General features: G+C 41.8%; 1 protein-coding gene across 1 annotated transcript; it reads right to left on the bottom strand.

Moving 5' to 3' along the window:
- Positions 1–862: 862 nt before the first annotated feature.
- On the bottom strand, positions 863–3,665 carry LOC308217682 (fatty acid-binding protein, adipocyte; the record flags this gene model as incomplete). The annotated part of the gene is made up of 4 exons (XM_080610906.1): positions 863–913; positions 1,847–1,948; positions 2,160–2,332; positions 3,593–3,665. The coding sequence occupies 4 exons, from the start codon at positions 3,663–3,665 to the stop codon at positions 863–865; spliced, it is 399 nt and encodes a 132-aa protein (XP_080467032.1).
- Between the last annotated feature and the right edge of the window lie 11,039 nt (positions 3,666–14,704).

Consider the following 14,704-nt stretch of genomic DNA (forward strand, 5'->3'; position numbering starts at 1 on the left):
TTGCATCTAGAGAGGCTCATGTTCCCAAGACTGATCTAACCTAATGAGCTAGTAGAAAATGCATATAGGAAGTAAAGGAGGTTGTACCACTAGAAAACTGTTACAGGCTTTCAGTAAACCTGAGAGTACTTTTTAAACTATGATGCTTAATTCAAGGCTTTTTGTCTAATCTAGGACAAAAAGAGATGTTAAGGAAAGGGAAATAAAAGAATCACAGCTGAGAGCTACAGCAGCTGTAATTTCAGACTTCAGGTGGAAGAGGACAAGATCACATCCCTTTAAGTGATCCTTGGGTTTAAAACTGTTAGAACTTGTACAAGTAGGAGGTGTCTGGTTCCCTGCCAATGCTGGGCATCCACAGTAACCACCCACCTTCCTGCCCCAAGAGCGATACCCAGTGAAGCCAAGAGAAGCAGCCCCGTTATTCCCCTTGCTGTACACAGACTCCTTGCAGTGGTTACCCACACACGGTGCTCACTGGCGGGGGTTTTATGTCCAGGTCTACATCTATCACACAAGTGTCACTCACTGTATGATCTCAGATCCTCTTTCTGCACTGAGATGGGTCACAGTTATGAAGTGTGGTAATAGTTCTCATGCAGTGCTTTCCCCCACAGCACCTCTTCCCGTGTTGCATCTCTCCCAAACCCCTTCCTGACAAACTCCAGCACAAGCACGGGCTGTAGAAAGCTGAACATTTTATTGAATAGCCACAACAAATTTGTCTAGCTGCATGTAACTGTTTTGGAATATGTCTGTAAAAAGTATAGTTCTCTTTAAAATATATTTGTGGAGATTTTCTCCTCTGGTTAGGTTGTTTTTCTCTAGCTTTAAGCATTAGTCCTGTGTGAAGATGGCTTCTTCATGCTTTTTCATAAACTCTTTTGCAGATAACATTATTCATGGTGCATTCCTGGAAAGAAAGGTAAATTTAATCAGCTTTTAACTCTCACAAAATATTTCTTAGTCAGAAGATAATTATTTATCCATTGGCAGCCAGTGTAAGAAAAATTCTGCATTTCTACTCCTATACAAACAGTTATCAAAACAGTGAAACTCAAGTTTGAGAGCCTCAGAAACAGCAGTCTGAAACACAAGACTGAAAGAACATCAAAGGACTGTTCCAGCGATCCCCAGGAGATTTCTAATCTCCACTTAAAAACCTCTAAAGAAGGATACTAGGACTTCAGTGGAGGGTGACTGGACTCTGAAGTGGGGCATTAGTCTTTTTCCTTCCACCTTTTGCAGCAGTGGCTTATTTCCACACGTGTGCATGACACACACATACACAGAGTCTTTCACAGCTTTCAGACTTGCAGGTGGTGGTGTCAGCCTCCGCATGTTAGGCTCTGTCCTCATCTATTTTTCTGTTAGCTTAAACTCTGTATTTCCCAATCTTTCTTAATGAAGTTGCTATTAAAACCTATTTCTATTTGTTTTCCTCTGGTCTTTATCCAAAGAAATATAAATATTACATTTGTGGACATATTTTTCTCTAGGGGAGGGCAGAACTCTACAGGAGTTTTGTATACATGCATCGTTTTGTAGCATGTCGGAACCTCAGCTGCTTTTTTGAACATAGTTTTAATCCCCTCCCAGATTTTTCGAATTGTCTTTCCTGAAACTGGAGAGCAGCAGTGGGAAGCCCCAAACTGCAGGTGGGCCTCAGGGGCACCAAGTCAAGCACAACACTCTCTGACCAGATAATACCAACCAACAGACTCATACAGAGAGACACAGAGCCCTTTCAGGTGCTTTCATTACTTGAATCTGAATCCAATGTAACATATTTGCTAATGAATTCTACACAGTAAATTGAGAGATTAATTAACAAAAATGAACTCACCATCACCAGGTTCCCATCCACAACTTTTCTCTTTATGATAGTCTGTTTTCCATCCCACTTCTGCACCTGGGTCAGTACACCATTGTCTAGGGTTATGACATTCTGCCAAAGAAAAATGCAAAGTATGGCTATTTCATCAGGGTGCTTCAGGCTGAAGAGAAGACTGTTTCCATGTCCAAATCTTTGAAGGCCGCATTTCTACACTGGATGTCAAAATCACAACTCCATCCTCCTGTTCCCATATCCCTTTAGAGAGACATATTTCACATCCCTTTTGAAAGAAGAATTTGGAAACTGCTGGGTTTGGACTCACCTTTGTTTTTCTGTCATCTGCTGTGGTCTCATCAAATTCTTCACCTAGCTTGAAAGAGACCTCTGTATTTTTGAAGGTACTCTCTGTTTTGATGTTTATCACATCACCATTGATGCTGATAGTTACACTGGGCTTGGCCACACCAGCCATTTTCCTGGTAGCAAACCCCACACCTATAAATAAGACAGGGTACTATGAAATTGTTATCTTTACTCAATGTTTTTCTTTTATTTGTTGAGAAAGAGAACAATAAACCAAACAACTTCAGTGCTGATTTCCCTATTACTTTCTGAATTTTTAGTTACTTCTATGTTGCAGAGGTTCTTTTGCAACATCTCACTAATCTGATATGGTTATAGACCAAGCCAGGTGGGATGAAGCAAGGAAATTTCTGCTCTGCCATTGTCAGATAGTGAGAACAATATTTTGAAGACTGAGACATGATTTTAATGCCAGATATTTGCACATATACTTGCCCAAAATAACTGTGGTGGTTTGTGCACTAACTTGTATGCTAATTGTATCAAGAAGTAAACAAGCAGAAATATATGATGGTTTCTAAGCCGCAAAAACAAAGAAATAAAAAAAAAAACCCTTTCTTTTTTTTTTAATATTTATCAGTGGCTAGGCTGAATAAAAGGAAATTATTAAGAAATGGCTGGCAATGGTTATGTCCTGAGTAAAATCTGGGGTAAAGATTAAGAGTGCAAGAGTCTCACTAAAAGCTATCTGAAGGCTGCATAAATCCTGGTGAGTATTTCACTCCTAATCTCCAAATAAACCCCCATCTTTTTAGCACATACTGATGCAATCAGTGCAAGTTACCCCATACTTTCTGCACACTAAAAGAGTGCAGAAATCTTTCAAAGCCCAAATTTAATTCTAAGCAAGAAGTCTATACATTTAGAGAATCCCTCCCATCTTTTGCAAGTATCTGCATGAATCTATGCAATTTTCTTTGTTAATATTTACTGGAAGCAGCTACAGATTTTTATTCATATAATAGCCATAACAATTAATTGGTCTTCTAGTCCAGTAGCAATATAAAGCAGCTTAAGTGTCTTTCTTTTAGACAGAGAAGCTTGCTACATTCAAACATTACACTGCTTTGTATGTCCAAAGATAAACAGATAATCCACACAAAATATTGCAGAGATGAATTTTACACCCATTTATAACACTACCAAGTAGGCATGCATGGACTTGGCTTACCTGAAACCATTTCTCCCAATCAAGGTTTTTCTACATTAAAGGAATTTGAAACCACTGACTCAATCAGTCAAGTTCTCCAGTTTAAGATTATCTGCTCAAAATAGTTGGACTAAAATCCCCTTGGTAAACAGCATGGCCAGAAAAAGCAAGTAAGGAATAAAGTTCAAACTCAGCATTCCTTCCCTGTCCCAGATACAACAACTCCAAATAACAATTCTCACCCAGCTCTTTCATATAGTCCTCAAAGTTTTCACTAGAAAGGAGCTTCCAGGTGCCCACAAACTGGTCACACATCCTGGCAGGCTACAGAGAAGTCTTCCACAGGATCAAACAGAAATGCAGGACAGGAGGATAGTATGAGCTCCAGAAGATCAGGAGTTATCTTTAAAAAGGAGCCTTAGCCACATGATGCTCTGGGATGACCAATGAAGCGGGAGTCCCAGTGCCCAGTGTTTTCCTTCCTCCTCTACCCCTCCTTTGCCAGTAGGTCATAGTGTAATTATTCTTATGCCCTTACTAGCGCAAAGATCACTGTCCTGTTTTTATTTATTTTTGTCACTCAAGAGCACTCTACCTTAAAGGAAAGTAATTACATCATATTGTCTGTCAGAAGAAAAAGATAGGCTCAATCCACAATGGGTTGTGTTCTCTCCCATACTCTTTCCTTTCATTTCAGCCCAACATATCAAATGGACAAAGCTACAGCCCTAGACTGTAAGATCTGAAAGGCTCATTGGGATAATTTAGTTTGCTTTCTGCACCCCTGCAGTCAGAGATTTTCTCCAAATATGCATAGAATTACAGGAAGAAATGGATTTGGGGCAGAAGGAGAGAGTACTGGTGGCGGCAGAGGGGTAAGGCAATAAAACTGTTTCTTGGATTAGGATGTCCTCATGATTGCACCACCTGAATTAACTGACTTTAGTTAACTGCTGCTTTTATGTGATAGAGTGGGGATATAGGGCTCTGTGAAAAGCAAAGTAACAAAACAGATGATTTCTTTCCCTTTTGCTCCTGTGCTTTCTGAAGACCTATGTCCCAATGACTAGCATTATGACTAGCTGTGGCATAGAACTAGGCTCTGGTATTGACCCACCTTCATTTGTTTTCTGCTTGCACTCTTCAAGTAGTAATCTGTTTGTGGCAAGGTGTATATAGGCCTGGCATAAGAAGGTCCACCTTGACTGATCCCCTAAGCCCTGTCATAGCTCTGATCACCAAAAACTGTATCAGAAAGTAGTCAAGCGATTTCTTAGACCTTCCTTTTGGCTGTAACATTTTATTCCAATAGCAAAAAGCAGCTAATAAGTGCAGACTCCAGCCCCTGCAATTCCCCTTAAATGGATTTCCTGGAAATACTCTGCTGGTTGTTAGGCATCAAATACGTTGGTCCACATATTTTTGTAAAGTAATATCTTGTAGAAAAAAATATGTACGTAGGATTGTAGGATCATAGGGAAATTCAGAAGAGAAGAGAGGTCAGGAGGTTTCCAGCACAGCCTCAGCTTCAGGCTGGAGCAGCTCTGAGCTCAGACCAGGCTGCTCAGGGTTGTGCCCTGTCAGGGCTTGGAAACTTCTAAGGATGGAATCAGCACAGCCACCTTGTGCAATCTGCATCCCTGTCCAGCTGTCACCAGGAGTAAAGGACCTCCTTATCTCCTGCCTAAACCTCTCTCCTTTCAGCTTTTACTCATAGCCTCTCATCCTCCCACCATTCACTGCTGTGAGAAGCCTGGCTCCAACCCCTCAGTGACTTCCCCATCTGTGCTGGGGACTGCTGTAAGCACTCCCAAAGCCATCTCTTAACCCGGATGAACATCTCCAGTCTCACAGCCTCTCCTCACAGGGCAAGTGTTCCAACCCCCTGAGCATCCTGAGGGCCCCCTGTTGCACTCACACCAAAACTGGATGCAGTACTCCGGATACAGCCTAATGAGTGCTGAGGAAATGGGAATAATCACTTCCATTAACCTACTGGCTGCACTCCTGTTCATACAGCTCAGGACGGTTTTCACCTTTCTGCTGCCAAGGCTCAGCTTGCTGCCCACTAGGACCCTGAAAGCCTTTTTTGCAGAGCTCCCTAACCAGTCTGTTCTGAGCCCGCATTGCTGTGATGACTGAATATGTTTTTACATGTGTAATTAGTTGCCCTCCTGTGCCTTTAAGACTGCAAACTGTGGGAAAAATTATTCTTTTTTACCTTTTTTTCCTTAGAATAGCTAAACTTCAGTTTGGCCTATTCTTTTTTGAGTTTTTCTATATTTACCAACTTTGGGTTAATCCCAGAATAAATAAAATAATATTCTAATTATTGAAGCCTCAGATGACTTTCCTGATTGGTTTTATTGGAGTATCACATGCTCAGGTCCTCTTTGAAAGGAAACTCAGGGAGGACCTCCAGTTTGTGTCATTATCTTGGGTTTTTTTACATAGGATTATTGGCTTGAGAAACACAGCACCATGTGTGAGCAGTTTGTAGGATCTTGACAACTCAAATCAAGTAATAATATGAGTAGCTGAAAGCGTCAGGTGAGGATTGCTGCAGTGCCCCAGAAAGGATGTGATTTGGTTGAACTCAGTTCCTGCACATACTTTTCTTGCCTTTCGGCAGCTGTTCTATGTGTCACTTACTACAATTAGCATTCATTTCTTTGGAGGGGCTTTTATATTCAAAGCTATAGCCTGAGAGAGGGGATTGGCCTTTCTTTGGTGTTAACAGATGTCTGCAATGCTCATGCTGCTGGAAGAGTTTTCTGGGAGAGAGGTGAAGCACCATGCAAATCAGTTTGGAGCAGACAAGGCACCCTCCCTAAGCAGTCAATTACTTGCACCTATTTAAAGTGAATCTGAGCTATTTGTAGATGTCTTGATAACATGATGATTCAACAATGCAAAAAGAAAGCCAGCTTGTGGGTTGACTTGCTTGTTTACTTCAAAGCAAGCAGCTATCTGGGAGCAGGATCATGGCTCTCACTTGGGAAGTATACTATTGGTGGTCTCCCTTCCCTTGGGAGAGACTTCCAGTGACAAGAGATAGGCTTGTGGAACTGATGTCATCTAATTCAAATCCTGCCTGCTCCCCTGGGGCAAAGGCTTTAAGTCATATGGCCTGCTGATAAAGACTTAGTGCTTAATGGTCATGAAGAAATCAGCAGGGCTTCTGAGCCTGGAAGCTCAGGCAAATCTGGGATTTGTGTCCCTTATAGAAATGTTTTGCCAGCAAGTGCTGGGCAACCTAGCTGAACAGCCCTGTGGTCATCAGCACTGCTGGGATCTAATATCATCAAAAGCAAGAGCATCTTCAAAAGTGTAGAAAGCTTCTGGAAAATTAGAGGGAATTTTGAAAAAACCACATCCGGTAAGAGGTAAACTGAGGAAGGGAAGCTGGTGAGGGTCCAGCACAGTGAGGAAATCTGGCAAAGTAAATTTGTCATAGAGGGAAACCCTGTCTCTTAACCCTGATATGAACTGAGGGAGCTGAAGTTTGTAGACAACAATAATATACTGTCTGCAACATGGTTTTGGTGTGTTGTGACCTTTGAAGATGTTTCCTAATGCAGAAGGTGCAGAAGCAGAATAGCAAAGCAGCAGCTGTGCAGGGAGATGAAGGTGAATAGGAAGCTGGTGGTGTGTTAACTCTTGCTCTGTGAGTCAGACCAACAGTGGAGATCTACTTGAGATAAACAGGTTTTTGCAAAAATAAGCACAATATTAACCTGCCTTTCACTCTTTCTAGTGTAGGAGGAATGACGCTGCTTCCACTTGAGTATGTGAGAAAGAGGATGCATATTCCCGTAGTCAAGATCTGTCACTTAGGACAGCTTTTAACTGAGGACTGTGCCAAAACTTTTTGATGCTTTAGATATGTATGGGTTTGTCAAAGTAAAAATGCAGCTTACTCTCAAATGTGACAACATGAATTAACAAATCATAGTTAGGGCTTTTAACAACACTCTGCTTAAATAAAGGCTTCTTTCTCCAGTTCCTCCTTGTCCCAGAAGGGTAACAGTTTACAGCTTCTTCAACTGCTATAGCTACTGAACTGGTCAATACCAATGAGCAGCAGTGTGTTGGGCTGACACAGTTGTTTCCACAGTTCTGCTGCTCTTTGAATCAAAATCTGGGATGCAAAGGCAAAAAGATATCTGCTCAATTCTGCACCTGACGCCATAGCAGATTATTAGCTTGTTGACAATGACTTCTGCTGAAAACTTTCTTAAAAGGAAAGTGCCTGTATGTGGGATTATTAGTGGCACAGACAGCAATGTCCACAGTAAGAAAAAATATATATTCTTTGAAGAGCTATTAAAAATAGGGATTTTTCCTTAAGCAGGGAGGGGACCATGGCTTTGCTGTAAGCTTTCTGTTGAGGCAGAGTCATGCCTATTGAGAAGACGGGCTACAGCAGCTTTCATGCCAGGAATGAGGAAAAATGTCACACTGGTACTGCCACAACTTGGACCAAGTGAAAAGTTTTCTTATTACTTATCTGGCTGAATACTGGAGTGCAAATCTGTTCTAAGGCCTCAGGGTAACTTCAGGAAAGGTGAAATAATGCTGCAAAGCAGACAGGAACAGGTAAAAGGATGCCCATGTCTCCTTGCCAGCTTGTTACTGTCATTTCTGATTAATGTCTGAGACAGGAGAATTGCCTTAGACTTCTGCTTAGCCAGCAAAAGGTAAAACTAAAGCTTTGGTACTCATGATGTGAGGCACTGACTTTACAAAATCCTGACTTCAGTTCGTTTGAAATTTCAAGAGGCCAACAGTTTTTCAGTGGCATTTTTCTCTCTCTTGGAGAAGGAGTAGAGCAGGAGACACAAGCAGGTCCTTTTTCCTGTGCTCAGCAGAGTTTTCCCTATGCCCAGCAGCAAACACAGCCTGCTCCCCTACGCATGGCTGTGGCTTCAGACATTGCTCAGGACTGAGGGTGCTATTGCAAATGATCACTTTGCTGAAGGAATCAAATTTTACAAGCAGCAACACAGATTTGTTGTTTCCTTAAGGCCTATGAGCACCACTCTACCCAGTCACGTTGCTGGGCTGTGCCGTTTGGAGACCTCAGACTGATGGGCCCCAATAGCTGATTTTTACTTTTAGTGATTCTGGGTTCTTGTATTTCCTCTTGGACTTTAGCCCAACCAGTGAGTACCTCACATGCTTAAACAGGTTTCCAGTATTTGAAAGAAGAACTGTGAAAATTGAAACATCTAAAAGGTGTTTCTGAAGCAGTAAGCTAAGTTTGTGGTGGTGCTAAGAACCAAAATGACATCTCATAACTCCAAGGCACAGTAAGATCAAGCCCAAAACAAAACCTGGTGGCTGACACTATTAACTTGCAATTAAAATACACATGATTACATTTCTGAACTTGTTTTAAGATTAATTAAAAATGCAGATATGCCTGGAGGGAATAGCAAATCTCTGGAAATTTGCCTTTGCTGGGTTCTCATGAGAGTAGTGTTGACAGCTGGGATTCTGGTTTTTCTCAGAAGATGGCATGGCAGTAATGTATGCCCTTGAATATTTATGGCTCATGCCAGGTGACAGATATCCTGAGGAAAACAATGACTTCTCATACACTGCCCCAACATGCTCAAATCTGTCCAACTTTTGTTCATGTATTGTACAAATCTTGCATCTAACAAACACCAGGGCATGTCCTCTCAAGAGTGTACAATGAAAGTCAGCCTTTTTCTGAGTCGTGTCTGAGGACTTCATTGTCCTGGGCTTACTTCAGGGCACATAAATCCTGCCCATCCCACACCCCCGAAGAAAAAAAAAAGAAGAAAAAGTACTTTTTTTACTTCTTTATCCCTAAACTTCTCTAGATTTAGGAATTGCAACAGACTTGTAAATAAAAGTAATCTGTTTCCCAAAGCACTTTTGGATTTCTTCTAGCAATTTGAAGATTTGCTACTAACACTGAAAAATCCCCTTGTAGTCCTTCCCTAGACACTCATCTGAATTATTGCACATCATCCAGCTGAAACCATCTCTAGAAATATGCATCTGATCACAGTGATAAGACCATCGGTTACATCTGCTTCGGGACTATCCTTCAGGACTCCATTCCAGTTCTGCCTTGTTACTGCAGCTCATACAATACCACCTGCACAGAGCCAGGCTTTCATCTTATTTCTATATGGGTCTGCATTTAGAATCCCTACACAGTTTTGGGGTTTTGGTTTTGGTGGGTTTTCTTTTTTTTTTTTCAAGATGATCAGGGGACTGGAGCACCTCCCGTACGGAGACAGGCTGAGAAAGTTGGGGCTGTTCAGCCTGGAGAAGAGAAGGCTGTGTGGAGACCTCATAGCAGCCTTCCAGTATCTGAAGGGGGCCTACAAGGATGCTGGGGAGGGACTCTTCATCAGGGACTGTAGTGACAGGACAAGGGGTAATGAGTTAAAACTTAAACAGGGGAAGTTTAGATTGGATATAAGGAAGAAATTCTTTACTGAGAGGGTGGTGAGGCACTGGAATGGGTTGCCCAGGGAGGTTGTGAGTGCTCCATCCTTGGCGGTGTTCAAGGCCAGGTTGGATGAGGCCTTGGGTGACATGGTTTAGTGTGGGGTGTCCCTGCCCATGGCAGGGGGGCTGGAACTAGATGATCTCAAGGTCCTTTCCAACCCTAACTATTCTATGATTCTATGTTTTTTAGCAAGCTGAGAAAACAATCTTCAAATAAAGATGACAGACTAGTGCATTTTGTTAACATGTAATATCGTGTAAGTTTAGACTATTCTTATCGCAGGTTGTCCTCATCCTAACAGTTGTCCTCTTGTGAAGCACAAACATTCCCAGAATTTCACTTCTCTTTCTAAGAAAGCTAAAGAAAGAACAAAGTGTAAGAACAAAATAACCGTATTTCAACAAGACTATGAAGACCCTATGCAAAATATTTAAGCTATCTTTGTTTCTGCAGCTCTTCACTCTGCATGTTGCAGTTTAGTGCTAGCAATGCTTTCATCTCATAGCTTGCTCTGGAACTTCTGGAGATCTCCTATTGTATTTGCCAGAAAGCTATCTGCTGTTACAGATGCTTTCGGACCGCATCCAAAGATCTATTGCTCTGTGTAAAGAAAAGGAAAAAATTCCCGGTATGAAATGCCCTGCGTTCAGAGTTGAAGCCTCAGGGAAAGCAGCCCTCCCCCTGCACGGGTGGGTGCGAAGGCTGGCAGCAACCCGGACAGCACTCCGCGGCTGACTGCTGCCCCCGGGCGCCGGGACCTGGAGGGACGGAAGAGGAGGCGGTTTGCAGAGGCCAACAGCTGCTGTCCAGCCACGCACCTTGCCTGGGCCTCTTGCAGCTGCCTCCTTTGCAGCATTGCCTCTGAATTTCACTGCCACAACCATCTCGTTCCATCTCATCTTGTACCTGATAAAGTAGGTTGGAAATCAAAATGATCTCTGAGGGAAGAAATGCAAAGGGTTTTCTAAAGCAATCTATCATTCCTGCCCTTCCCGCTTTGGAGAGCTGTCTTGCTAGAAACAAGTCAACATTGCTTATATTCATCCTGTAAAACCTCACATCTCCAGTCATGGGCTGCCTATAAAATTCATTGCTTAATGCCAGCTAGTAAACCACCTCCCTGCTTGGGATACTGAGAAGCTGGAGGCACAGGACAACTTGCACAGGGAGGATGGAATTTGCCCAGAAAAGCTGCGGCCCCATCCCTGGCAGTGTTCAAGGCCAGGACAGGGCCTTGAGCAACCTGGTCTAGTGTGAGGTATCCCTGCCCATGGCGGAGGGTTGGAACTAAGTGATCTTAAGGTCCTTTCCAGTCCTAAACATTCTATGATTCTATGTGCTGCATGCCTCTCAGCAGGCATCTTCAACAGATGTGGGCACAGTATGTCCCTATGGCTCCCTATTGTGCCCTAATTCCTAACTGCAGCCAAGCCTTAGTTTTGGCATACACAGAGTGTCTAAAGCTGCTAGTGACAATAATGACACCTAGTTAAAATGGACCTTGAAGTCCTAAAATTACTTTTAAATCCTCTCTAACTTCTACTTTTTCCACTCTGGAGGATCTCATCACAGCTGGCAGGCATGGGGAATTGTGAGTCTCTAGGGGAGATAGCATAATCTTTCAGGAAAAATGAACATCTTCATCTGTCCTTCTCAGTGCCAGTATCTGTTTCATTGATACACCTTCCTTGTACTTTAATGGGGCGTTCTACTTACCTCAACATCTTCCCAAACTGTTAAAGACAAAAGTGCTGCTTCAGCTTGTGACTGCTTAAGCTGCTGGTTTTGAACTAGTAAGAAATAAACAGACCTGTAAGCCTTGTCTCACGCTAACATCATCTATTTGTATTTTCATGCTAGCTATTGCAATGCTGGTGTGGCATTGCTCCATGGAAGCACCAAGTAGGAGTTGGAGTTGCAGTGTCCCTCTGAGCTGCTGACAGAAGGCCTGAAGCATTTGAGGGCATTTGCAGAAGCATTGCTGCCTCCTTTTCCTTACAGCAAGGGCCTGCTATCTTGGCCACTTTCTTTGTTTCAGAGTTTGTGATATTTGTTTAAACTATGCTGAGTTCTGCCATTCTTCTTCAGGCAGGCTGTTGCAAATACTCAGTGGGGTGTTTGCTCCGTCATAAGAGTACAGGAGTTTATGCTGCCTTGACGGGGGCTCTTTGTACGTCTTTTTAGTATCATGAAATGCCTGGTGGAACTGCCGGTGCAGTGTTCAGAAGGGGACTGCAGCACATGCTTCCAGGCAAGAACTGAAGGAGCCAGATGGCAAGCATGGCATGAGGCTGGACACACGTGCTCTTTTGTAGCAGGGGATGTTTCTTCCACAGTTCCTTCAGGTATGGTTTCCTCATTCTCTCATATCATTTTAGTGGATGTTTCACTGGGCAACCACAGAGCTCTAACCCAATGGGCTAAATGTAATTGTTAAGAAGACCAAGATCCTTCCAGAGTTTGTAAGTCATCAAGGGGAAGCGCTCATTCAGTTAATGCAGGTACAGTTCTGCATAGATTTGCAAGAAAAAGTAGTCTGGTTCACTAATCCTAAATGATGATAATTCTTCGTGAGTTTCATTGTATCCTTCCATATCTTCTTAGGAATATAGGATAAAATTAGCCGCACAAGAACTGGTGAGGAATTGTTCCATGGAGTACCAGAACTTGTGAACTGGTTTGATTATACCTGAGATATGCAATCACATTTTTATAAAAAAATCAGCAAAGCTCTTACAAGTGTATTGGAAGCATCCCTGTAACTAATCTTCCAGTTATTTTGCTTATTAAAACTTGCAGACTTACAAAGCAATTACTTTTGATTTTACTGCCAAATGAACTATCTGGAGAGATGCTGAAGTTGTTTCATATAATGGTATAGAGGCAGTCTGAGATTCTTAACTTTTAGCTATAAACCTATTAGATTATGTAATTTGTTTCCTTGGTTACCACAGTGTCTGCTTAGGCTGAGCTCTTTTTGTCTTTAGAAAGGCTGAGATACCATTTTTCCTGTCTCATCCCCTAGAGGACTACGCATTTTGTGAAGTAGAAACTACCTGAGAATCTTTCTTGTCTTGCCTGGCAGCTGACATCTCGGATGCGACATGGAGTTAAGCATTTGTTCCCATTAGCAATAAAAGAACTTGGCTGCAACCACGATGTTGGAGAATCAAGCTTTCTTTACTGCAGATGGAGCTTATTTGCCAGTTCCTGCAAGTAACTCTGGTAAGCTAATGATCACAGTTACACTACCTGCTGCAAGACAGAAGATGTGCAACCTGAGACAGTGCTGAAGCTACTGGATCTTGCAGAGCATACTGACACACAACTAGCAAAACTCCTACAATCTCTGACCCTGTACGGTAAGCAGTGAGACACATCTGGCAAGTGCTTAGAAGTACTTAGTTAAAACTAAATCTAGACTAGTCCAGGACAACATACTGGCTCGTTCCTGGATGAACATGGCTCTCTATAACCAAACTCACGGAGTCTGTTGGCACCTCAAAAACATTATGTGCCTAACATGATTGAATATAGCTGCACAGCATCTGCTCTGTGAAGCAGAAATATTGGAGACTGCTTTCTCAACTGGTAGTGTAAATTACCCATGTGTTTCCTAAACATTTGCTGGTACAAAACCTGAGTATAGTAGCTCTTTTTTTAAAAAAAAAAAAATTCTTTCTGTCTGGTAGCCATTAAGGTAGCATATTCTAGGATCAAAGCAGAACAAGCTTAACCCAACATCCTCACTGGCACTTCATGAAACTGCTGTTCAGTGTTCTTTGGGAGTTGTGTCTGTCATGTCTCAATGTTATTGGGATGTGTATAAAGACTGTAAGATAAGTCTTGTCTAGAAGGCACTTATATCTTTCATAAAAACTTGGGCTACTGTGGAGTCCAGATTAAATTTCATAATTCCATAATCAACCCAAATCAGGCAGAAGTGGTGGCCTTTGAATTCATGTCTATTTATGTAGAGTTTTGGAAGATCACTCACATTCTGGTGTATGCGACAAAAATCAGTGTGGTACATATATCAATAGTTTAGGTTAGCAGAGCATTATTAAAATTCTATACTTAATAGCATCCTGATTAGTTTCTACTCCTACTCATACTTCTATTATGAAGATAAGTGCAGGATTATTAACATTGTATGCTAAAAGAACAATTTTAATTCTAAAAAGATCATTTAACTTCATATCTTTGGGATAAATGAAGTTCAGGTCTGCAAGCACACACACCAGGCTAATTCCAGGAGCTGAGGTTAAAGGTCTGGTGTACGCGTAAGGAGAGATAATGACTTTTAGTTACTTGAGGCTGCAGTGATGTCAGCCAGCTGAAGTCTGAAGATTGAATATCGCTTGAATGACCCAAATAATCTATGGAAACACCTTACTGAGTGCTCTGTCATAACAGCAACTAAGAGCTGATACCAACTACATAATTTAGTCTTGATACCAAAATGGCAACTTTCCTATTAATTCTAGGACAGTGTCAAGTTGAACTAGAATAAATCAATCTCAGACTTCTAAGAACTGATTTCTGAGGGGAGTGGATTTTCCTCCTTCATCACCTTTCTTTCTAATCTTGAAATTTGATTGAATAGTTTAAAGTAACATCTTTAAAGAGGAAAAGCTACATTGCACATTGAGATAAATTGTTAATTCTGAAGCTTGTACTAAATCTGTTTGTTAGTTGTATTATTTAGATTACTACTCTCCAAAGTCACAATGACTTAAATCTCTGTGGTTGGTTTTAGCTTTTTGGCTGAATGACCAAATTCTCAGTTGGTTTTTAGGCAAGAGGGTGGTCTGAGCTTGAGTAACATGGACTAAATTAATACCTAACATAACTTCTGCAG

The sequence above is a fragment of the Psittacula echo genome (genome assembly GCF_963264785.1).
Source record: "Psittacula echo genome assembly, chromosome: 2".
Classification (NCBI taxonomy): domain Eukaryota; kingdom Metazoa; phylum Chordata; class Aves; order Psittaciformes; family Psittacidae; genus Psittacula; species Psittacula echo.